Source organism: Mesoplodon mirus (genome assembly GCF_964341445.2).
Source record: "Mesoplodon mirus genome assembly, chromosome: 14".
Lineage (NCBI taxonomy): Eukaryota > Metazoa > Chordata > Mammalia > Artiodactyla > Ziphiidae > Mesoplodon > Mesoplodon mirus.
In genome coordinates, this window is record NC_138990.1 from 63,981,343 (window position 1) to 64,008,197 (window position 26,855).

Here is a 26,855-nt window from a genome sequence, read left to right on the forward strand (position 1 = left end):
ATAATTTCAAACAAATGAAGAAAAGTGACTAAGATATAAGGACCTCAACTAAGTTTGAAAATACACACAAATCGTGAAAAGGAGATTCAGAATTAACATTTAAAACTACACAATGAGACTAAGTTTAGCTGAAAGGATCTGACCCATTGCTAATGTAATTAACAACTCAGTACATCTTGGAAAAGCTTACTTCTAGCAATAGAATCCTTATTATGACTACAATCCAGTGTCATTGTTTTTTCAAAAAATAATTAGTCAACTCTATTACATATAGTACCAATTCTGGAAGGAGACTTGAATATTATTTGAATGGAACACAGGAGAACCCTGATATGCAAATGTACAAGGAAATGTTGAAACTACAAATATTTTTAATTTACAAAAAATTTGTAAATGTATCCAAGAATCATTAAAACACATTACCAATAATGTTGCACAAGACCTCTAACTGGCTTGAAACATCACATTCTTTCAAGCAACATATAGAAAACTGCTTTCACAAGGACTATCTGTAGCAGTGACTAGTGAAAACCCTTTAAACTATTTTTCAGATTATCATCTCCTCTTTCATTTGTTAAGTACATTTGATCAAGTACAACAATGAAACAATTTTTAAGGAAAGAATGTATAATTTTAAAAAGGCATTTAATCTTAATTCCCTTAATCAAAGGAGGTGTGACAACCAACGCACGTAAAATTAACCTTAATCCGCCAACGAAAACACGCAAAATGTCTCCTAACAATTCCCCTCCTCCTTAAAACAACCGTATACATAAATATGGTACTGACCTCCACCCCCACTGAGAGCAGCTAATAAACAGAATAGTTGCATTTGGAGACCAAGGTGCAACACCCCACCTCCTGAACCTCCCCAAATAACCACATCTTCAAAGTAGAACTGAACATTATTTTTGCTGAAGCAAGAATCCAACCCTCCGGAGCCTCAGCCCTTAGACAATGGTGGTTACCAGACAGAGCTGCACAGTTGAGTCCAAATGACACATTTCACTAGGCCTTGGACACAACACACACACACACACACATATGCACACACACTCTCTCTCCCAAGGGGCCAGTTCTAAGGAAGGGGCGTTCAAATCCCACTGGGAGATGGAGGGGTAGCACAGTGGCCTGGGGGTACGCCGGGGGCGGGGGACAGGCGAGAGGGGTGTAGATAGAGCGTAAGGGTAACTGCACTGCACGCGAGGGAGGGGGCTGGAAATGGCCGATGGATTCTACATTTACTTAAAGGTCTTGATTTAACGGGTCCTTCCCGGGGGTTCTGTAACTAAAGCCAAACTGCGCAGCAAACATCGTGGGGCTGGGAGAAGAGAAGCTGCTCCCCCTACCCCGTGACTTAGGGAGGGGGGCGGGGGAAACAAGTTCCCCGGCCAACACCACCGACCACTCCGAGTCCCCCTCTCCCCTCCTCCACAGGAAGGGGGAGGCTAACAGAGAAAAGGGGGAAAAACAAGTTCCCCAGCCAGCCCCAACCACCCGATCACTCCCAGCCGCTCCCCCCACCTCCTATTAGAAACGGGAGACCAAACCGTGGAAGACTGCCGAGAAGGGGGAAATCCCACCCTTCGCTCTTCCCCCACCCACCAACAGACTCCTGCGGGGTCCGTGAGGGAGCCGAGAAGCCAGAAGGATGGGTGGGGGGAGAGGGTGCCGAGCCCCCGAAACCAAACAAAGCGCGGCCTGAGCTAGAGCCCGGGCGAGTCGGGAAGCCGTGGCTTTTCCTGCCGGCCGGGGCCCAAGCCGGGCTGACACTGCGGCACCGGGGGACCCACCTCCGCTCAGCCTCCGTCTCCCACTCCCGGGCGCACAGGCCGCCCCCGCCCCGGCTTCCCTTCCCGCGGGTCCCGGTCAGCCGGGCGCCCGACCCGGCGGGCGGCGGGGAGGGAGCGCGGCCTTACCCCGCTCGCCGGCGTTGTTCCGCTCCTGGGGCAGCGGCGGAGGCGGCGGTGGCGGCGGCGGAGGCTGCTGCTGCTGCTGCTGCTGCGGCGGCGGCGGAGGCTGCTGCTGCGGCGGCTGCTGCTGGGGCGGCTGCGGCGGCGGCTGCTGCGGGGGTTGCTGCTGCTGCTGCTGTTGCTGCACCGGGCGCGGCCGCGACACTCGCCTGGGTCTCCGGTTGGCGGCTCGGACGGAGTTCATTTGCCGGGCTGAGGTGGCGGCGTCGGCGGAGGGACACACACACGCAAACGCACCGCGAGCTCCGGGGCAGGAGAAGGGGGTGGGGAGAGGGGGGAGGAAGGAAAAGGGGTGAGAGGAAGGGGAGATGGTAAGGGCGGAGGAGCGAGCAAGACCCCGAGTCAAGAGAAAGGCCCGCGGAGACAGACAGAGACCGAGCGAGGCCCGGCGGGCGGGCCTGACGCACGGGGAAGGCCGAGGCCGCCGGGCGGGGCGGCGGCGAGGGACGGAGACAGAAAGACGGGCAGAGCGAGAGAAAGAAAGAAAGGGCGTCCGCCCGCCTGGGGATCCCGAGGCGAAGCGCGGCGTCGGTGGCTGAGGAGACAGACCCCGGTCCCGCCGACTCCCGAGCGGCGTCTCCGGCGGCGGGGGGAGTGGGCGGGCGGGTGAGGAAGGGAGAAGGAGGAGAAGAGAGGGAGAGAAGGGAGGGAGGGAGCAGGGGGCGCCCGGCTCTTTTTTTTTTTTCCTCTTCCTCCCCCCCACACCCCCTGAAAGAGATTTCTGAGAGGAATTTTTTCTCTCTTTCTTCGGCCTCTTCTCTCTCCTCCCCCCCTTCTCTCCTCGGCGAAGGGGAAATGAGTGTGAAGGGAGGAGATAGGGGGAAAAAGAGGCGTCGTCGTAACTCCTCCTTAAAGGAGCCTTTCCTTCTCCTCCTCAGCCCCGTCGCCGCTGCTTCTGCTGCTGCTCCGTGGCAGGAGGAGCCATTGACACCGCCGGAGCCGCCACTCGCCCAGTCGGTCCCTCCCCGCCGCGGGGCTGGTTAGGGGCGCGGGGGAGGGCCGCGGGGCGTCGGGGGAGGGGCGAATGGGCGGGGAAGTAGAGGGGCGGGGATTCCGGCAAAGCAGCCAGTGGAAGGCGCTCATACAACCTTCGGGCCAATGGGGCCTCTGCTCTTATCGCCAAGTCCCTTCCTTCAACGCCCTGTTTCCTCTCTCGGGTTTCCTCCCTCCCCAGCCAAGGAGGGGGAAGGAGGAGAGGGGGAGTGTGGTGGGGCGGGTGATAATGGGGAGGTATCAGGGCATATAATAGAGCGGGGGTTGGGTGAAGAGAGCGCTAGTGCGTAGCGACGATTCTGGGAGAGGAGGTGCTCGGAGGAAAGGGCGGGGGCTGCTGATGTAATGGGGAGAAGTGATTAATCCTTCAGTTCGCCGTTTCAACCTCGGCCCCCCCCGCCCCCCGCTCGATTTTTTAAAGCGGAAAAAAGAAGTAGAGCGAGGTAGCCAATCTTTGTAACTTGGGTTTTTTGTGGTAGGTAGGTCCAAAGTCTGAGCTGTAGGGAGCGCTAGAGATTCTGTGCCCTTTAGTCAGGCTGAGGGTATTTGCAAACCTTGGAGATCCTCTTTACCGAGCTTGGAGCTTGGTAACCGAAGTTTGGAGTCGGTTCCTAATCGTAGTCTAAGAGGAGTCACCTAAATCTTGAAAAGGTTTTGGTCAATAGGCAATAGACCTTTGGTCAATTTACTTTGGAGACGTGATCTGTATAATGTTTGGGGGAATAATATGTGAGAAAAGGAGAGAAGTAAATGTGTTGAGGTTGTGTTTTTTGTTTGTTTGTTTGTTTGTTTTTGTTTAGATCTCACAAACTCAGAAAAAGAAGAAACCCCAAGGGGAATTATCTTTTGTATCTGTATCTGGTCCCCTCAGCATAATCTGTCCCCAAGGAAAACGTGTTTTTATTCCCTAGCTGCCGTTGTGATGACTGAAAAAGTATCCTTTCTTAATTCTCTCCGCTCTCTTTTGTTTATCACTTTATGGAAATGATAAAACCGGCAGTTTACTGATTCTCTGATTTTCGACCTTTGGGTGATTTCTTTCTCGTTTGAGTTTGATCAATTGCTGTCTTAGGTTTGAGATGGATGGCTAAGGGGTTACAAAGTACGATAAGGGAAGTAAGGGTGAGGGGGGAAACTGTATTTTGGAAGTGGGGAGCGGGGCAGGGAGAGCCAGTATTATTGTGTAGGGTGTTTGAGTTCCGGATTTGATATGTGCCTCTAGGCAAAATACTTTACCCTTCTAGGTATCAGGGTCCCCTCACCTTTTAATAAGAATTTACTTTGGATTACATAATCCTGTTTTCAATTTTTTTCAGTTCTGTAATTTTGAGATGAGCTCTCTTTGGTCCTGAAAATGGAGAAACTTAGATCTAAGTTTCCTTCTCAAGAAAAAGTTTGAGGAGGGAGACTTAGAAAACAACTGAAGAACTGCAGATTTTTATGGTTGTTAGCAAGGTGCAAATGGGTGAAATTTTAGATTTGGTTCAAATAACTGTAGGGGAAGACAGGAAAATTACATGCTATCATCCATATTATAAGTGGATCCATAATTCTGATTCTTTCTAAAAATTTACTTTTTTTTCAGAAAGCATTTAGTAGTTCCTTATGTGTATCCATTGCTATGTAAGGTGCTATGGGAGATAGCAAAAAGTAAAATAAAATGCAAAATTTGGGGCATAGTTTGTATTTTGGTATGGCAGAGTTGATTTAGTTAATTCAGATGTACAAAGAAAACATAGCTTATTTTCTGTAATTTTTATCCTTCTTGAGTCCCCACATTATCTCTTTTCTTTTATAGGTAGATGCTGAATCTTACAGATTTTATTTCCCCACCTCCCTCCCATTCCAAGATATATATGGGAGTTGAGGGATGCTGTATAAGGTATACATAGATGGAGTGTCTTTCACATCTTCATCATCCTAGATTTCTAAGTTTATTACGACAGTTCTCAGGCATGTGGCAGTAGGATGCCTTATTTTAACAAAACCAGTATATTATGACAATTTTCTGATAGGTGGAAGTAAAGTGTCAGGATAAAGGGAGTGCCTTTTTCTAATTCACATAGTAACTAGTGGGCTGGTAGAAGCCTGAGCGATGGGAAAGCTGACATGACCTCAGGGAAAGGCCCTGTGCCATGCATGCCAGTCCTTGTGTTGTCCTTTGGTATGGAGTGTCTGGTATACTCTGAAAGCAGAACTGTTAGCCTTAGAGATAAAACTGCTCATTTTGTCCTTTTGAGAAGTTGTGCTGCTTCCTTTGCTGAAGTCCACACTGAACCATTTGCCTTATACACTACAACCTCTGTACTGACCCCAGGCCTCTGCAGGTCCATTGATCCTCATGATGCTATTCCGTCTTCTCACTGAGACATATGGGAACTTCTGGATTCCCAGAATATCCCGCGTAGGCCTTGATGAGCCAGGAGCTTTGCTTCAGGCTCATCTGTTGAGCCACCTCCCTCCACCAATGTTGCATTATTCTCCCTGTGTCATGTTGAACATGACATAGGCTGAAAGCAGAGTTCCTGGAACACCCAGCCTCTCACAGGCATGCCTGGAGAAGCAAACCACTATCCCCATTTTTCTTGGATTACCCTATGTCTATAAATACTTCAACTACATACCTCCAATTCTAGTTTTCATGCTGAGAAGGGACAGGAAGTAAGCACACTGGATCTGACTACCTTTTTCTGTCCTTCTTTCCATCATTTTTTAGGGCTCCAAGAGATGGATTTTTCTAACCCAACATTGTAAATCAACTATCTTTCAATAAGAACGTTTTGAAAAAGAGGTGGATTTTTATTCTTCTTGTATGACAAGAGCTTTCCTTATGCACCGTATCCTCTTCATTCTTGTGATGGCATCTGCTCTGCTCCCTCTTTCGGAGCCATGATAGCTGATGGAGTGCAACAGAGAAGTTAGTTTAACAATAGTGGAATATCTATTGGGAGATATTAAATATCCTATCCCCATATCACGGGTTCCTACATATTTTTAGTTTATCTTACAGGATTAAATGTGAGAGACTTCTTTGTGAAAAAGTGTTCAAAGCCATCTTAAAATTGTGGAACTTGGGAGTTGTTAGAACGGGCCTTGGAGATCATTTAATTCTCATTTTTGTATTTGATAGATTAGGAAACAGGTTCAAAGAAATGAGATGACAGGACCAAATCCCATAACTACTTGGTGGCAAAGTTAATATCTGCACTAGACTTAGTGCCCTTTCCACTCACAGATATTATAGACTCTTAATTCTTCCAGTGAAAACCTAAAATATTCCAGATGGTTTTAGCCATCGCCAGGTCCACCTGTGTAAGCAGATAATCCTGTCAATTAGCTGCCACAGAAGTTATGTGTGAGAGAGAAAACAAGAGAAAAGGGGGATTTTTATTTGGGGTAGGAGTCTTCCAGAATGATTTCAATATACACTTAGCATAATTTCAGAGGACTAAACTCCCTCAGGGTTTGCTCTCTCTTCAAGAATATTTGTGTTTGTTTTTTCTCAACTAATTACTGGTGCTTAACAGGTTAGTGTACTTAAAAGCATTTGTTTATAAAACCTATCACAATAGGAGTGTGGAAAAAATAAGCCCTTTCATCATTTTAATACCTGACAGGTGATATTTACTGTGATTTTTAAATGATAATTTTTACCATTTCAAAGATTCAGCTTCCCCTTTCTCTGTCATTCCATCATCTAGTCCTAAGCCATCAGCACTCAGTCAGTTGCATAAGACACCTGAAAACTGCTCACTCCTTTTATGTCATTTAGGAAATTAGTCTGATCTGAATACGGTTTTCCTGGAGGAATAACCAGCTGTTTAAAATATCCTTGTTAGAGTATGAATGACTTATCTCACTAAGCTGCAAAAATTCATTCTTTAGTACATGCTCAGATAATATTTTATCAGGAAGTGAAAATTAACTTGGAACTAATAATTTAAATGTAATGTATATGTGGGAAAACCTGGTAAGCATGCAATCAAATGATCCTCATAATAGAGGTTATCTTTAAAAAAATTATAGAATCTAACTTTAATACCTTTCCCTGTGGAATAATAGAGACGTAACCCTATTAAAAGAAATTAATTATGTTCAAGATTTAGGATGGGTTGTGATAGACTGTTGTAAATCTTTATTTTTGCTTTTTAAAAGGAGAACCCAATTTCGAAGCATTGAGAGATGACTAGGCCAAACAATAAAAGGGTGTTGTATTATGAAAGGACTGGTACGTGACTGAAGGGTGGGCAGATACGAGTGAAGACCGTGACGGGGCTCTGCCACTTACTGGCTGTCTGATCTTGAGCAAATTACTTAACCTCTCTGTGCTTCAGTTTCTACATCTGTAAAATGGGTGTGATAATAGTCCTCATTTCATGGAATTGTTGTGAGGATTTTAAGATGCTTAGAACAGTGCTTGGTGTGTAGTAGGAGCTCAGTAAACTATTAGCTGTTATTGTCATTGCTGTTGGTATTGATGTTATTTCAGGCCCTACTTGATTTTCAAGATTACACAGACATTATATGTAGCGAAGTAGGTATGGCTCTTGTTATAAGAAAGTATGTCTAGAAAATTAATGGTATTAGAAAAATATTTTAAAGGTACAGGGAAGACAACACCAAAAAGAAAGAGTCAGGCAGAGCAACAATAGGTAGAGATCAGGCATGGGTGGAAACTGATGGGAGAAGACCTATGCAGGATTGTCTCCACTCAAGCAATATTTGAACTGAGGATCTTGTGGCAGATGCAGAATATTCTGACATTTTTTTCACTACGGAGCCTCTTGAGAGAGAGTCTATGGAGTATGTCAGGAAACAAATGCATGGGCCTAGAAAGAGAAAGAAAGGAAGGGAGGGAGGGAGGGAGGGAGGAGGGAAGGAAGCGGAGATAAAAGAATGCAGCTGGAGGTTTATCTGTGTTATTGAAAGAACTGGGCCCATTTAAGTAGTATGTTAAAATTTAAAAACTCAGGCCTCAGGACTTCCCTGGTGGTGCAGTGGTTAAGAATCCACCTTCCAATGCAGGGGACACGGGTTCAATCCCTGAAGCCCACACGCCACAACTAGAGAGAAGCCTGCGCGCGGCAACGAAAGATCCCGCGTGCTGCAATGAAGATCCCGCATGCCGCAACTACGACACAACACAGCCAAATAAACAAGTAAATATTAAAAAAAAAAAAAAACAGCAACTCAGGCCTCCATGAAAGAAGTAGGAATTATAGAAAGAAATGGAACAGAAGTGGAAAAAGAAATGGCAGAAAGTAATACGTGAAGTGGCACAAGTCACTCAAGGACTAGAGAATTTGAAAGGTAAAGGAAGAGGGCTTTAGAGGAGCACATGTCAGAGGATATATTAGACCCTCTATGATCCTGAGATTATGGCCTATGCAAGCATCAGTAGAAGCTTCGGATTCAGGAATTTGTTGAGTGATAATCCAGCTAAGATACATTTTAGGAAAGAGGATCTTGGAAGCAAGGTTAATACACCTAAGGGGTTCTAGAACAGGATACAGTGGCAGCAACTGTGTCATAAAGTTTAAAAAGACTTGGGGTCCTACTGGAGATGGACAAATACGCTGAGAAGATCAGATATAAGGCTATAAGCATGGACTGCAGGGATGCCTATTATCAAATGTGCCATGCTGCATTCACTATGGAAAAGGAAGCTATGTCACTCAACAGAGACCAGGCTCAATTTAACACTGGGCTTCCAGGCCAGAAACACCAGATTCAAAAGGGAAATGGAAACAGAAGTGTTCAAAACATGGGAAGGATATCAAGAGAAAGAAAGAAGATTTGGGTGTGATCTAGTAGACACTGAAGATGCTACCACTGTAAACCTCCCCATGTCTCTGTACCCAGTTGGGCCCTATGCCCATTCTTGAGTTAATCTCTGGCAAGCATGAGGGGATTACTCTTAGGCCAATCAGAATTGCCCCTGAAGCTTCAGATGTGGTCAGCTGGACAGAGGAGTTGTGGGTCCCTTTTTGGGAGAAGGAGGAAGATGTTATGTAGAAAGTCAACCCTGTCCTTATTAAAAGCAGCTATGTCCTATGTCACGGTTAACCTCTTGATGGGAAATTTATCCCATCTGAATTTAAATTCACATATAGTAGCTGGAAAACTGATGTGTTCTAATAGGCACCCTGGCATGGCGAAAACCAAAATGATGTTCTCCATTTTTTGTTCCCTGTGCGTTATTCCCCTTCTCCCAGATAACACTAAGTCTGCTGCAATCTCTAACAGGCAACAGCAACGAGGGTCCATACACTGGGTTCTAGGAATATCATTTTGTTTGCAAAATGCTGTTACTGCAGGAGTCACATTTGTGTTTACATTTATGGGACACAAGATATTCGGGTGGATTACTTCAATTTTGATGGTACTGAAGGTGCTACACCCATGGTAATGGAAGAAGGCTCAGAGTGCAGTGGCGGCTGAGGGAATCCAAACCCCAAGGCATTTGAGGGAGAATCTTCTGACAGAGACTGAAAAGATCAGGAAACTAGGGAGAAGAGTAATTGCACTTTACGGTTTTTGGAGTTTAATTTACACTAGGAAGAAGAATTCATTTTGGGCTTGACTTTCTGTGGTAATTTAATAATGGGGAGGGTTTCACATTATTCCACATTCAACCATTCTTTGGTGTTTTATTTGGACTTTTAAAAGTATCTTCTCTGTTGACCAGTTTTGGACAATATTATTAGGCATAATTTCAGATGGGAAATAAACTAGGGAGTGAATTTTTTTTTTGATAGGTAAGAAGTGGATTTATTTAGAGAGAAACACACTCCACAGAGAGTGTGGGCCATCTCAGAAGGTGAGAAAAGCCGGGAGTGAATATTTAGCCTAGGGTACAGGACAGCCCTGAAGCTAAATTGATTAATGACCTGTTATGACCCATTACAGAAACTCTTTGGAGAACTAACTTAGCTGTGCATCTCATTGGTCCCAGGAAGTTACAGTGAGGAGCAGTGGTAGTAAATGAAGAAGCTGCTAATCTCTCCTAGTTGGACAATCCTGGCTGAACTGCGGTTCGATTATTAAGGCCCTTTGTTAAGGAGAGAATAAATAATGGGGTATGCGGGGTGTTGTGTAGCATCTCTCCTTGAATTTCTGCCAGAGCTCATGAAGGAGGAAACTTCCATCTAAGCTTCTGCCTCTATCTACCCTCTTATTAGATGTACCATATGGAAGAAGTGACTAGTCTGGTCAGAGACTCTGGGGATACTTCCCTAGAGGGAGGGATCGTGACACTGAAAGACACTTTCCTTTCGTATAGATTCTAATGTCTGCTATTTCATTTCCTACCCCAGGAGCAGCGGGCTGTTTGCATATACTTTCTCCATGTAGTAAGCAAATAAAGAGGCAGGGTGAGGGTAAAGGAGTGAGGGTGGACTACTCTGCTAAGGAAGCTTAATCTTCCTCCTTTTTCCTCTTGATTCCTAAGTTCGTGGGTCTGGCAGTCCAATCTCATCCTGGCACCTGGTCAGGTAGGTGGACTTAAGCTCAGCTATTAATACCTAAGAACCTGAGTCTTATTCTTATCCTTACTCTTACTCTTCTCTCTTCTGGCGCACTTGAGGAGGTCACAGGACTTAGATTTGGGATTGGAAAAGCAAGAGGCCTCACTTAGATCTCTTGGCCTCCACCCAGCCTTGACTCAAGCTTCACTTTAAGTTGTATACTTCCTGCTTACTAATAAAATGGTTCTGGGGTTCTCATTGGGACATAGTACAGGTGTGCATACTCCCTCAGGTAAGCCAGCCAGAAGAAGAGGTGGGGGTAGGATTTGAGTTTGGTATTCTACTCCAAATTTCTAACACAATTTTTGGGGACAGATGGTTATTTTCTACATTTTAAAGCCATGGACATGTTTTACAAGAGGTTGTCTAGCTCAGAAATTCCCAAAAGAAAAATGAAGAAAGAATAAGAACTTCAGAAAAGTTAGAACTGTTTTTGTGATATATAAACTAGAAAAAAAAAAGAACTTGTAATATTCAGTATATTTTGAGTAAGACTTTGTGGCTGTAATTTACCTCTATGCTTGATGAGTAATATTGCTATTCAAGTTCCAGGTGATGTAAAAAATGTAAAATGAAAGACAATTCCAAATAAGTGGAAATATTGTTATATTCAATGCATGTAATAAATTCTTTATTTTAACCATAACGAGCTATACATTTTATATTAACAGAAAATGAATTTTTTTCTGCCCTCAGCTATTTAAAGAATATTAGCTTGAGGGGGTGCCAGCTTGCTCCTTTTCCCAGGTCTCCCACATGACTTGAGCCAGTCCTTTCTCAGTCTTTCCCTCTATCATGTGTCTAGTGTTGCTTAGTTTGTGCCACCTACTGCCCAGCTCTCAAATTCCATGGCTCTTTCTGAAAAAGATAAGCTATTGTAAGGAATGATGAGGGTGGAGAGGTGGACAAGGGTAAAAACTGCAGAGATAAGTAGACCCACTACATACCTATGAGAATGGCCAAATTGCAGAACACTGTCAGCACCAAATGCTGGTGAGGATGTGGAGCAAAAGGAATTCTTATTCATTGCTGGTGGGAATGCAAAATGGTACAGCTTCTTTGAAAGACAGTTTCGCAGTTTTTTACAAAACTAACTATACTCTTACCATATATATGATCCAGCAATGACACTCCTTGGTATTTACCCAAGGGAATTGAAAACTTATGTCCACACAAAAACCTGCACACAGATGTTTATAGCAGCTTTACCCATAATTGACAAAACTTGGAAGCAATCAAGATATCCTTCAGTAGGTGAATACATAAATACGTGGTATATCCAGGTAATGGAATATTATTCAGCACTAAAAAGAAATGATCTATCAAGCTGTGAAAAGACATAGAGGAACTTTAAATGTACATTAGTAAGTGAGAGAAGCCAATATGGGGACTTCCCTGGCGGTCCAGTGGCTAAGACTCCGTGCTTCCAATGCAGGGGGCATGGGTTTGATCCCTCGTCAGAGAACTAAGATCCCACATGCTGCGCGGTGCAGCCAAAAAGAAAAAAAAAAAGGAAAAAAAAAAAAAGAAGCCAATATGAAAAGACTACACACTGTGTGATTCCAACTTTATGACATTCTGAAAAAGTTAAAACTATGGAGATGGTAAGAAGATTAATGGTTGCCAGGAGTTAGGGTGGAGGGAGGGATGAATGGGCAGAGCACATATGATTTTTAAGACAGTGAAACTACTCTGTATGATACTATGATGGTGGATTCATGTCATTATATATTTGTCCAAACACATAGAATGTGCAATACCAAGAGTGAACCCTAATGTAAACTATGGACTTTGGGTGATAATGACGTGTCAATGTAGGTTCATCACTTGTAACAAATGTATCACTCTGATGGGGAATGTTAATAATGGGGGAGGCTATGCACATGTGGAGACAGGGGGTAATGGGAAATATCTATACTTTTTGTTCAAATTTGCTGTGAATCCAAAACTGCTCTAAAGAAGTAAAGTATTAGAAAAAAATGCAAAAAGCAAACTTTTTTTCTAAAGGAGAGAAAAAAATTCAGTTTTCTGTTATATTTTCCAAAAAAGCTATATTGCTAAACAGATTATCCACACATATGATGGACATTCACTCTCCAAATGCTGCTCTAGAGAGAAAAGGGTGATAAGCCTCATACATGTGTCAACAATGTCAAATGACATTGGCTCTATGGGGCTCCTGCCACTGTCATTTCTATTTAGTGAATCATTAAGGTCAGCACTTAGATTTATTTATAAAATAACTGTTGAGAAAATGTTAGTGTTTTTGTTTACTACACAGCTGGAGAAGGGGCCTTGGTGTGGAGGTCAAGGTTTGGGGATATGAAAACATTGGGGAGTCTTACCCAATCCATTCTCATAACTTCCCCTCCCCCATTTCAAGACAGCCTCTGACACTAGAAATTTACACTTACGGAAATTGAAAATTAGTGAACTGATCTTTTTGTATAAGTAAAACCCTCCAAGCTACTACTTACCTAGGATCACAAATGAAAGGAGTCAGACTTTTGAAAACAAACAGATCAACAGATTAAACATCCTCTAGAGTTCTAATAGCCCTAGTTAAAAACGCTTAGTTAAAAAGTAAACAATTAAGAGATACTCATCAAAGGTGGATAGCTTTTAGCACAGAAGCTTGTAATTTGGGGGTGTGGGGGGCTGGGGAACACTACTTGCAATCCATCTTGTCCTAACAAGAAGGTAATAGAGCTCTCCAGTCATTTCAGAACTCATTTAAAGGGCCAGGCTTCACCACAGGATATGTATTCTTTGTGACACAGATCATCTTTATTATGTGACTTATTTTAACGAATGCTTAATATAAAATTGAGGGTATTTTTGTTTTAAAATATAGTTCATTATATTCACTAAAGGTTAGAATCCTTTTGGGAAGTAGGCAGGGCAATGATTGCTCACCTACAAACCAGGTTAGGGCGAACAAATACAACCAGATATTCTTGAAGTCTCCACTGATAAGCCCCTTTTCAAACGCTACTTCTTGAACCTAAATGTTTTCCCCTATTCCCTTTGACTCCAACCTCTAGTGTCCTACCTTTGATAACTTGGATTCTGATCTCTTTTTGTTCCTTACCTTGTTTCCTGTTTGCTGGATCTGCTTCTCCCAAGGTCCTTCCTAATCTCTATGTTGTGGACCCTGGGCCGGAAATTTGACCAAGATTTCCTGTTTCCTTGCTTGATAATTTATTTTGGCACTGTAATGAAGTAGAAAAAAACATGAACTTTGCAGTCCAGCAGACATGGGTTTAAATCCTGACTATACCACTAACTGGTAGTCTGCTTTGGGTAATGCACCTCTCTGAGGATCAGTTTCCTTTTCGGTAAAATGAGGATATTAATGCCCACCTTAAACTATGGTTGTGATTGGAAGTAGATAGTTGCACAACATTATGTCACTGAATTGTGCAGTTAAAAATGGTTAAAATGTGATATTTCATGTTATGTATATTTTACCACAATTTTTAAAAAAGAAAAAAACATGGTTGTGAGTATTAGTCTCCGTGGAACCTCCATTACAATGCCTGGCACATAGTGGGCTCTCAACCAGTAACAGCTGTACAGCATAGAATATTTTACGTTGCACGTAACAAAAAAGCACAACTCAAACTGTTTTAAACAATAAAGGGATGTACTGATTCATGAAATTGAAAGTCCAGAGGTAAGGTAGGCTTTGGCTTAGTTTGTCGTTCAGAACCGTTTCTCTAGGTCTTCAGTCACTACAGGCTCAGCTGTATCACTAAGGGCTCAGATTCTTTCCATCTTTCCATCTTTCTCTGTCTTCCTCAGTGACAACTTTATCCAAAAGCCAGCAACTCTCATGATCACAAGATGGCTGCAAACAGACCCCCAAAGTACATGTTCCCTCATCTACATCTAGAAAGAATGATTTCCATCAGTCCAGCAAGTATCCTGATATTCACTTGTTTAAATCTGAAAGATGTGCATGGGAAGATGGAATGTGATGGTTGGCTTGAACTAACCAGGGAGTAGGCCAGCTTCTCTGGAAGCACATGGGCTGCATGGGGAGGGGTGGATTCCTCATATGAAGATCAAGGTACTGTGGAGGAAAAAAGGCAGGGGTAAGACACTGAGCAGGCAACCAACAAAAGTCCACTTTCGTAGCTATTATTATTATTATTGGCTTTCTTGGCCCATAGCCCTTGGCTATTTCTTTAAAAATCATTACAAAAACAAAAACTAAGAGAGCTCTTATTTTGAGTAAGTGTATTCTTTCTAGCAAAGGAAAATCAATACACATAAAACTAAGTTTAATTTAACTGGGTGTTAGGCATCTGGAACACTAGCAAACAAGCAGCAAAATGCACTGAATGAAAGGGTTTAACAGGAATGAACGTCAGGGATAGAAAGCAGGAGGGAGCTAAAAAGATGGTGACTTGCCAAAGTGTCAAACCCAGAAGGGTGAGGTTAATTATTGAAGCCAGGTTAGAAGCCATGGCCTGGGTCAGGACAAAGGGGACCAATTAACAAGGGGAGGGGGCATTACCCAAAGCAGAGTTGACAGAAGAAAAATCTGATGGAAACTTGATTTTGACTGCTCTGCCTACACCTTTGCGGCTTCTACCTGCCCATCTATGAGATTCTTCTTTCTCTTTTTGATCCAGTCCCCATCTAATGACTTGCCAATTTCTGCCAATTTTATTTCTGTGCCTTCTGCCAAGAAGGTTCTTCCGTATTCCTTTGCTGCACTTCATCTGGCTAATTCCTGCTCTTTGGTCGAGACTTTACATTCTAGTACACCACTGCTGTCCTACCTCCCACCCCCAAGACACACACCACAGGCTGATTTAAATAATCCTGTTTGGTATCTAACAATACCCATAATCAATACCAAGTAGCCTACTGATTTGTTTCCTTGTCTGGTCTCAATCCCTGATTGCTGTCCCCCTATCACATGAAAGCTTCTGAAGAGCAGGAACTTTACCTTAGTTACCTTTGGTTCCATGACACCCAGAACAGTGCCTGACACATAGTAGGAGCTCAATGAACGAAGAAGGCAATTCCTTTGTTTACCATCTGACATCCTCTTACCCGGGGCTTAAGAAATAGAACAACACATAAAAACCAAAATGTTCTCTACCTAGAAAGGAGGTGGGAATGAGGAAGACAGATGTTAAAGATGTTTTGTAGCAGTTTGTCCCTCTTAGATTTTGGAAGTGCTGAAGACAGATTCAAAACTGCCAAGAAGGTCCAGAATGCCTCTTTTCTTTTTCTAGTCTCCATTTTCAAACACTGTTCCTATTCCCAAACTGTTAAAGAATATTTATTTTCCCTATTTAGTCACAGAGCATTCATGATTTTTATGTTGGTTTTTCCAGTTAGAGAATCAGGATGCGATTATTACATGAAAGTGACCATTATAATAGTTCAGACTTACAAACACTAGTTATTGGCATTTACAGAGTGAAGCAATCCACCTGGACTAAATACCAGGTGCTCAGTAAATGTACTGTAATACCTCATTCCTCGTTACAAAGAGCTCATATGACCTTTATGTAGGGAATTTGTTTTCTGTTTAATTTATTTTTTCATTCTGAAACAGAGATTCATCTATTATAAGAAAGGAGCCAATTACTGGGTAAACACAATAACACCTAATGACTATACCCGCTGGTATTTAGTCTCAAAACATTTTGCATTTCTTAGCACATAGAATTAACAATATTTTAATATTCCACTAAAATGAGATTAAATATAATTTTAAATGTTCCAGGAGATAGAATACTCAGCCCTGTTTCTCAAGAAGGCTAACTGAAAGGCCCTGCAGTGACTGGTGGTTAGGTTTTGATAATAAGCTAAGGGAAGGAAGTTACAGAAGTGAGGGCTCACCTTAATCACTTTCTGTAGTTTTCTGTTTTTTTATGATTATTTGGAAGCAGAGCCAGCCGCAGGCAAATTTCCTGATGTAATGTGTCTTTAAGGCCAACCCCTGCCTGACCCTTGATGACTGCTCTCAAGCCCCTTTCTCCCCACTCTTGGTGTCCTTCCTGTTAGGTCCTCATCCTCTCATGCTATGCCTTTATGACCGGAGCTGGGGCTACCATGCTGTTTCTACATAATGACCCACATGTACACCTTTCTCTGGCTCCTGTCACCCCCCACAGCCTCCTATGAGAATTGTAATAACTTTCTTAATTCTAAAGTGCTCTTTCAGAAAATCCTAGTTAAGTGTTTTCTCAATTCCAAGACATACTCCTCACCAGGCCCCCCCCCACACCCATTTCAATGTTTCTGAAATTTGAATTAATTTTACAGTCTTTTTTTCTTTTTCTCCTAAAAAAGTGCTTACTACATTTTTGGTCAATCCTAAATCAAAAGTGTCTTAGAATTGGAGAGATGTAGTATGAATGTACCTTACTGGAAAGAAGTTTTTCAAGAGTCTGAAAATATTGCTACATATGGAGATTTGAGCTATCACACTGTTAATTCAAACAGACAAAGGGCTTTGGGGTAGGAATATATGAATAGTTTAGACAAAACAAACTAATTGTTAGTTGGTTATATGGACTAACTCTCGACCAGATAGTTATCCCCTCACCTTTTTACATTTTCTAGTTTGGGGATTGGATGTAAAGGAAATAGGAAGCTAAATGTCTCCATCATATAAAAGATAGAGGATCTTAAACTTTCTTTCTACACAAGTTTTCCTAAAGCCTAATATTTGTATTGAACAAAAAACTAGGGTTATAAACAGAACTCTATACAGAATAAACTTGATATGGATGACCAGTTATCTCCAACCACCCCTAAGGTTTCCCCTGAAAAGATTGTAACTTGATCTTGTCTATCCTTGCTAAAGAGATGATGGCTGTTTTGGTCACTGGTCTGTGGAGAGGGGAAGATTGTCAATACAATCATGAATGCACGTGGTTCCTGCTTTGGGTAAAATGTTCTGAGATATTTGAGCTCCATTTGTGATGTCCAGCATAATTATACAATGTTTTTCTAAAATATATGGGGAAAGACAGTTACAAGTTGAATCAAAGCAGTATTCCAGTTATCCCCATCTAAACACTTAGTTGTTAAAATTAAGAATAAAATGGAAATTTTGAGAACATGCTTGTCCCTCTAGTACCCAGGAGTACAGGTAGAGGACTACATACAATAGGTCTAAATCATTAAAAATTATAAATCAAGCTAAAAATAAATAAATTAAATAATTTAATAAATGTGTTCTATCCACTTTCCTTGACAAAAAAAAATTTTTTTTTTGACAAAAAAAAATTTTTAATGTATAAAGCAATGTTTTTTATATGACTGAAAGTTAAATAGCAAAAATGACTGGACTTAATATTGTGTATTTGCATTTTCTATTGATGGACTGGTGACGTTTGGATGAGATATAAGATAAAGATGTACATAGGGCTTCCCTGGTGGCGCAGTGGTTGAGAGTCCTCCTGCCGATGCAGGGGACACGGGTTCGTACCCCGGTCCGGGAAGATCCCACATGCCGCGGAGCGGCTGGGTCCGTGAGCCATGGCCGCTGGTCCTGCGCACCCGGAGCCTGTGCTCCACAACGGGAGAGGCCATAACAGTGAGAGGCCCGCGTACTGCAAAAAAAAAAAAAAAAAAAAAAAAAAAAAAGATGTACATAATTATAAATTATCATACACTTATTCTATACATTTTATTTTTTTTCAGGAAAATCATTAATTATAATGTTATAATATATTTAATTTGTATTCTGTTGACAGTAATAGCAAAATAGACAACTTCTCTTGAATGAATGTATTTAGTTTCTTGTTTAAATTTTTATCATGGAAAAACCCAAATGTTTACAAATGCAAATATAAAGAATCCCATGTACCTATCATCCAGCTTCAGCAAGTATTAACTCTTGGTCACTGTTGGTTTATCTATACTCCCCAACTCTATCCAATTATATTGAAGCAAATCCTAGACATATCACTTTATTCATGAATGTATCAATGTGTATCTTTAGAAAAGAGGACATCTTAAAAATTAACTTTAAAACTATTTTCATGTGAAAAATAGTTCCTTAATAGTAGATGTTTTTAAAATTTGGTTCAGTAGAATTGGAGAAATTTTATTCTGCTGAGGCAGTAGCAACTGAAATTGTCAATAAAATTTCTAAATCAGTATTTATATTTCGAAATGAACCATGAATTTTACATATTATGTTCAAACATTTCAATGCGGTTGCAATGATAATCATTATTACAGAAGATAATAGAAATTTTTTATTTTACCATATAAATCCTATCACATGATTTTTTTCACCAGCCTTTAAGCAATATCTATATCCATAAAGTGCTAAGTTCCTCTTTCAAATTTTTAAATGTTGGGATATAATTAAAAAAACAAAAAGAAAAATATGTAGTTCAATTTGTTCAAATCTCTCTTCATAGGAGACTATACCTCACATAGAATGTTTAGGAAGTAGTATATATATGCGTGTATATACACACACATATAAATTTATATATATTTATACATGTGATTTTTATACAGATATATATTTGAATTTGAATGTCTTCATAATCATGTAAACATTTTTATTTCCATGTTCCAATTTTCTTTTATTTTACTGGATTATCACTTTTGTTGTATGTGTCACATTTAGTATCTTTCTATTTAGGAAAATCATTTTCCCTAAAAATTTTTTAAGCATTTTAAATTATTTAAAAAGCGAAGTAGGCAAACTTAGATCTGTTTGTATCTTTTGTAAGTGTTTGCTAACATCATTAATAGCAAACAACAGTCCATACCAAATAACTGTGGTTAGCACAAAATAAAAAATATTTTCTGCCATAGACCATAATTCCTTATTTATCTGAGGATCTTCTGTTGTTTCACTTAGCTATCCTAGTACAGCTCACTCTCTTGTCTAAATTAAATCTAACTGCTCTAACAGTATTTAAATGGCATCTCCATTTTTAACTCAGAGTGGCTGTGAGGTCAAATTTGATGTGCTTAATCAGGATGATCCATTTTGGCTCAGATCCAGAAAATATTGTATATAATCTCTGAATCACTCCAAAGAATGTTGTTGCTATTGTCAGAGATGAGGCCATATCTTCTAGGAACATGTTGATAGATATTTAATAAAGTTGTATGCATTTGTGTTTATGATATGCAGGGCCCTCTGAAGCAAGGGCTCCTCTTGCTTGAGTCTAATATTGGCACTGCAGACTAATAATAAATGTATGTATTAATACGTTATAATATGCATATGCTAGATTTTTTGAAGTGCTTTCACATTTATGATGTCTTTTGATCTGCACAATAACCTATGGACTAGATAAATCAATTAGAGATGAGAAACAGAAGTCTAGAGAGGTTAAGTGATTTATCTAAAATTACACAGCTAATTAGTGGTAGAGCTAAGAGTAGCACCTAGGTCTCCATGCACAGGTCTTTCTGTTGCACTATGTTATACCATGTTGCCTCCTTAATGTTTCTAAAACAAAGAGACATGGCAGTTGGACAAGTTACATTGCAACACTTTTCATTCCTTAAAACCCTTTGGATTTTGGAAGAGAAAACAAATATAGGACGATAAATGAAAAAAAGCCATGTGCTCTTTCATATCTGATAAGTCCATGTGGGATCAATATATATTTATTGACCAATGTTTCAGAAACTAGAGATTTATCTCCTTCCAGGCAAAGGTTCACTTGAGTAATACAGACTAAATCTTTGGAAGGGTGAGGATCATATTCCTTAACCTACACATAAGGTACTAAGGACAGCTCTGAGAACATAAACTTTGGGAACATCTTCTAAGAGCCAGGGATTTTTGGAATGCTACTTCTTAATGCAATATACAGCACCTAGAGGTACAAAACATTAGTAGAAAAATGAATGTAATCCTCTTTTAATCATGCAAGCCAGATTTCCTGCTGATTTTCCTCTACAGTTTGCTTAGGACTGCCTTGGTGCCTCTGCCCTCTGCTCATATAGACCCAAGACTTCAAGTGCTTGATGAAATACTTTTTTTAAAAAAATTTATTTATTTATTTATTTAATTTTGGCTGCTTTGGGTCTTCATTGCTGTGTGTGGGCTTTCTCTAGTTGTGGCAGGCGGAGGCTATTCTTTGTGGCGGTGCATGGGCTTCTCATTGTGGCGGCTTCTCTTGTTGTGGAGCACAGGCTCTAGGCACGTGGGCTTCAGTAGTTGCAGCATGTGGGCTCAGTAGTTGTGGCTCGCAGACACTAGAGCACAGGCTCAGTAGTTGTGGCGCACTGGCTTAGTTGTTCCGTAGCATGTGGGATCTTCCTGGACCAGGGCTCAAACCTGTGTTCCCTGCATTGGCAGGCGAATTCTTAACCACTGTGCCACCAGGGAAGTCCTTGAAATCCTTTTTTTCTCTCCAATTCTTAGCACTTTTGAATTTAGGATGCATCTTACGGTCAATAGCATCTTTGATGAAATAGAACATAGCGAGCTGTTAATGATGGTTACCTCTGGTGAGTTCTGTATTGCTTGCACTCTCTACAATAAGAATGCATAATTTTTATAATGAAAACAAATTTAAAAAAATTTTAGACCCCAAATCCTATGTGGCTTATACACCCTATCTCTAATACTTGAAGAATACCAAGGATGTAATAACAGTAATTACATTTCTAAGGTTTTATATTCATAATGGATTTTGTAAGCCCTTACATGTGAGCAGTAGGCTTGATACTTCTGAGATATTCCTCACAGAAGTCAACTGTGAATTATCCACGATGGAAACACTCCTTAGAGCTCCCTGGTACTCACCATATTGTATTGTAATTGTCTGTTTCTTGGTCATTTTTTCCACCCGGGTGAGAGCTCCTTGAAGGCAAGAACAGTGTCCATTCATTTTTGTGTCTCCAGCACCTAACACAGAGCCGAGACTATCAAGTTAGTAAAACAACTGATTGAATGAAAGACCTGTATGTACTCAATATTTTTTTGAATGTTATTTCCACCTACACAATTTAACAGTTTACCTCTGGAGATGGTAATGATTCTCTGCTAGGATATGGCTTGTTCTTTTTTCCTTTGTGGCTGGTGAATGCAAGGCACAAGCAGGAAGTGTTATTTTTTAAAAGTGCCTCTGTATTCTCTCCTCAGGCATATACAGCTTTAGCTTTCTGTTATCAAATTTGTTAATCTACCTAATTCTTGTGTAAGCAGGTAAAGAAAATTACTTTCCAACTTGCTACTAAATTAAATATCTTACTGAGACAGGTTGTGAGTAGGGGAAGTTTAAAATATTTTTCTTATTACTTAAATCAGAAGAAAAAAATTTACCAATGAAAATTTCTCATCTGGTCTCTAAATTATGGTATCATGTTTATATAGAGGAAGTCTATTTGGGAGAGTGTTCTCAGTTCCTAAAGCTCAGTAATGAAGGACTGAGCTTTTTTTTTTATATATAAAATTTGGTACATGAATAAAAATAAAAATATTTGGCAACTCATGCAATGGGAGAAAACATGTAAATCATATCTTTGACAAGGGATTTACTTCCAGAATATATAAAGAACACATACAGCTCAATACTATCAAAAACCCAGACAACCCAATTTAAAAATGGGCAAAGGACTTGAATAGACATTTTTCTAAAGAGGATAAAACAGATGGCCAATAGGCACATAAAAAACGTTCAATATCACTAATAGCAGGAAAATACAAATCAAAACCACAATGAGATACCACTTCACAACCATTAGAATGGTTCTTATATACGTATAGTATATAAGAAAATAACAAGTGTTGGTGAGGATGTAAGAGAAATTAGAACGTTTTTGCACTGTTGGTAGGAATGTAAAATGGTGCAGCCTCTGTGGAAAAAGTATGGAAATCCCTCAAAAAATTAAACATGGAATTACCATATGATCCAGCATTTCCACTACTTGGTGTATAACCAGAAGAATTGAAAGGGGGGGACTTGAACAGATATTTGTACACCAATGTTCATAGCAGCATTATTTACAATAGCCAAAAGGGGGAAACAACCCAAATGTCCACTAACAGATGAATGGATAAACAAAATATGGTTTATATATACAATGAAATATTATTCAGTCTTAAAAAGGAAGGAGATTCCAGTACATGCTACAACGTGGATGAACCTTGAAAATGTCATGTTAAGTAAAATAAGCTAGACACAAAAGGACAAATATTGTGTGATTCACTTGTATCACTATTTAGAGTCGACAAATTCATAGGGACAGAAAATAGACTGGTGGTTGCCAGGGGTGGAGACGAGGGAGTTATGGGGAGTTATTGTTTAATGGGTAGAGTTTAAATTTGGGGAAGATGAAAAAATTCTGGAGGATTATGTTGATGGTTGCACAACATTGTGAATGTACTTAATGCCACTGAACTGTATACCTAAATTGGTTGAAATGGTAAATTATTATATATTTTTATACATAATATATATTTATATATATAACAACACACACAAAAACTTGACATTTACTTAGCATTTTTTTCAAAAGCACTTTCACTTGCAGTAACCTCACAACAACCTTGAGAGATAGGCAGGGCAGTTATTATTCTCATTTTACAGATAAGGAAATAAACCTTATTTGGTTTAAGTAAATAGCTAAGAGACACAAAACTAATAGGTGTCAGAGTCAGAATTAGGACCCGGAACCCCAGGCCCTTGCTCTTTCTTCTATACCAAACTGCCTTTCACAGAAGTGTTCTTGAACCCTGATAATTGACACTGACATTGAATTCACTGGCAAAGGCCCAACTTTCACTTGGAATGCACATATAAAGCCTGATTCCAAAGAACAGTCTTGAAAGGGCTTTCTGGAGAATGTGGGCAAAACAACAGGCACAGAAATCATTAACAACATGTACCTTTCCCCCATCACAACAATAATATTGTGAAGGGAAAGACAGAAATATGAGAACGGAAGCAACAGTCAGGAAATGCTCAATTGTTAATTTATTATCACAGGTCTGGTTCCTTTCTAAACAATTCTTTTTTTTTTTTCTTTTTTTTTTGCGGTACGCAGGCCTCTCACTGTTGGGGCCTCTCCTGTTGCGGAGCACAGGCTTCGGACGCACAGGCTCAGCGGCCATGGCTCACGGGCCCAGCTGCTCCGCAGAATGTGGGATCTTCCCGGACCAGGGCACGAACCAGTGTCCCCTGCATCGGCAGGCGGACTCTCAACCACTGCACCACCAGGGAAGCCCTAAACAATTCTTAAGGGGCAATGCCTATTCGACTGGGATTTTTATTTTGTCAAATATTCTTTAAAGTTCATTTGTAGGCTGTAAGATAATTCTTGAGAATGTTTTTAGTGTGGTTAAAAGGAGTTTTATAGTTGCCACGTAATATAATTTGACCTGTATCTGATAGCCTCTTTGAAAAATAGTAATGATTTAAAAAAATACAGACGTGAAGAATAACAGACTTTTATTATACAACTGTGTGTTTGCATTGTTAATTCAGTCCCATTCAATCTTTCCAGTAAATTAATTACGGCTAAGAATCAGAAGGGACCGCAAAGCAAAAACTGCAGAGGAGTCACAGCCAGCTGTTCTTTAAAAATGGAATGCTGACTTTTATTTTTAAGTATTCAACAAACAGTCCTGAAGCACATCCTCAAGAATCTTAATCATAGGGACTTCCCTGGTGGTGCAGTGGTTAAGAATCCACCTGCCAATGCAGGGGACAAGGGTTCAAGCCCTGGTCTGGGTAGACCCATATGCCACGGAGCAACTAAGCCCATGCGCCACAACTACTGAGCCTGCACTTCAGAGCCTGCGAGCCACAACTGCTGAGCCCGTGTGCCACAACTACTGAACCCCAGGCACCTAGAGCCCGTGCTCCACAAGAAGAGAAGCCACCGCAATGAGAAGCCAGTGCACCGCAATGAATAGTAGCCCCCACTCGCTGCAACTAGAGAAAGCCTGCGCACAGCAATGAAGACCCAACTGCAGCCAAAAAATAAATAAATAAAAATAAATAAATTAAAACAAAACCAAACAATGTGAATGTTCTTAATGCCACTGAACTGTACACTTAAAAATTATTTAAAGAAAAAAAGAACCTTAATCATATATTGTTGGTGGACTATGAAGTTTTGTTTTGTGTACTGGAGAAGAAAAATGTCTCATAATATTAATATATTCTAGTGTTTTCAGGTTGTTTTTATGGCAGGCTGAGAGCTGAAATTTTGTGGTGGCAAAAAAGTTTGGAAATTTAAAATATAATAATAATTATAGAAAGACACCCCCCCAAAATTCAAAACTTTAATAGTGATTTCCAAGGAATATAGGGGTGATTCTCCACTCCCATGTGACCATACTACTCCTTTTCAGTATTTTCCATATTGTCTACTATGAACATGTCTTATATCTATAGTGGAGTAAAATAAAATTTATTTTAAAATAATGGTAATCTTGCAGGCCAGGTCACTGGGCAGTTGTCTTTTTGATTAAAATTAACTGAAAGGAATCAAAAGTTAAATAATGTGTTCCCTGGCTTTCAAAGGGAAAAATATAATATTAGAAGAGAAGAGTGAGGCCCAATAGAGTTAAGGGCTTGGGCTTAAGTTCACCCACCTGGCCAGGAACAGAACAAGTAAACCTGACCTGCCCTCCTAGTAGGGAGGTGGCTTAGTGGAGAGGATTGGTAGTTCTACACAGCCTACATTCTGCCTGGTGATTCTGATATACTGGTACACCATATCTATCTATGGTTTGATAAGCTTGCTTGTAATTAAAGAAACTCCTATATCACAGAAATACAGTTCATTGACTCTGAAGCATCTTTTGCATTAATGATTTAAGGTCTTAATTCATGGACTACAAATGAATCATGGCTGCAACCACAATGAGTTTCCACACGCATTTTGTAAAATTAAAGTATCATTACATCTTATCATCCATGTGTGTGTTTACACAGTACCTATCACCAAGGATGTCTTAATGGTACATTTGGGACCCCTCCACTCATCTCCAATCGCATTTCAGTTATGGCCTCATTTAGCCTCTTCCTTCTCTTGGTTTAGTTATTGCTAAATCCTGTGATTGTAGGTCTTAGTTTTGACTGTAACTCTCACTTCCTTAATGTTGGCTGCTAGTTCCCTTTACATGACACATCAGATCAATAACGATATCTACCATTTATTGAGTTCATACCATGTACCAGTCACTTTATACCTAATATTTCTCATCCATGACGTAAATTCTGACTACTTCTGCAATTTCATTGTCAACTGTTCCCTGATTGCACCCTATATTGTAACTCAGAAGTCGATAAACTATAGTCCGAGGACTAAATCTGGCCTGCTACCTGTTTTTGTATGGCCTATGAGCTAAGAATGTTATTTAAGTATTTAAATGGGTGAAAAGAATCAAAAGATGAGTAATACTTTGTGAGCATGAAAATTATGTCAAATTCAACTTCTAGTGTCCATAAATAAGTTTTCATTTGAACCCAGCCACTCTCATTCATTTAGGTGTTGTCTATGGCTGCTTTTGTGCTATGATGGCAGAGTTGAGTAGTTGTGACAGAGACCATATGACCCACAAAATATTTATCTAAATATATGCCTAAATGTTTAAAATATTTATCTGGCTCTTTACAGAAAAGTTTTTCAACTCCTGTCTAACGTAACCAAACTACTTTCTATCCTTACCTTCTTGTCCTCATGTATGTTTTCCCCTCCGTCTGGAATGTTTTCTTTTATTTCTTTATTCCTCTTTTGTCCCTTTTATATCCTCATTCTCTCTGGGTGATTTTATCCAAACTCATGGTGTTAAATTCGATCTATATGTTGACAGTACCCAAATTTATGTCTCCATACCCAACCTCTGTCCTGAACTCCAGACCCAAATATACAACTGTTTGATATCTCTAGTTCGATAGCATAAATGCTCAAACCAAACATGTTCAAAGTTGAATTCTAGATCTATTCCCCTAAACCAACTCCTTCTAGTATGCCCCATTTCAGTTGATGGCAACTCCACCTCTGGAGTTGGTCAGGCCAAAAACTTTGGTGCTTTTCTGATTTCTTTGTTTGTCTCACATTTCACCTCCAATCTATCAACAAGTCATGTTGGCTCTACCTTCAAAATATATCCAGAATTTGACTATTTCTCGCCTCCCCCCTTGCCACCATGCTGGTCCAAACTACCATCTTTCATCTGGACTACTGCAATGACCTCCAATTGATCTTGTCTGCTCTTGCCCCTGTGATCATTATCATGCAGTGTCACCTTCTCAGTTCCTTGTTCAGAACCTTCCAATCACTTCCTGTTCAAAGTCGGCCCTCTTTCTCACCGGTTGTCTCTCAAATCTCATTTCCCACTACTCTTCCTCTCACTCACTCTACTCTAGAGACACTGGCCTTGCTCTTC

At 40.5% G+C, this 26,855-nt stretch overlaps 1 protein-coding gene across 2 annotated transcripts in view; it reads right to left on the reverse strand.

The window, feature by feature from the left end:
* The window catches only part of FBXO11 (F-box protein 11), a 100,892-nt gene extending 98,054 nt beyond the window's left edge, over nucleotides 1-2,838 (reverse strand). For both annotated transcript variants that reach the window (XM_082642838.1, XM_082642837.1), the window contains exon 1: nucleotides 1,920-2,838. In XM_082642838.1, coding sequence (XP_082498964.1) covers nucleotides 1,920-2,157 — 238 coding nt within the window. In that variant the 5' untranslated portion in view covers nucleotides 2,158-2,838. The remainder of the gene's footprint in view (nucleotides 1-1,919) is intronic.
* Nucleotides 2,839-26,855: the final 24,017 nt, after the last annotated feature.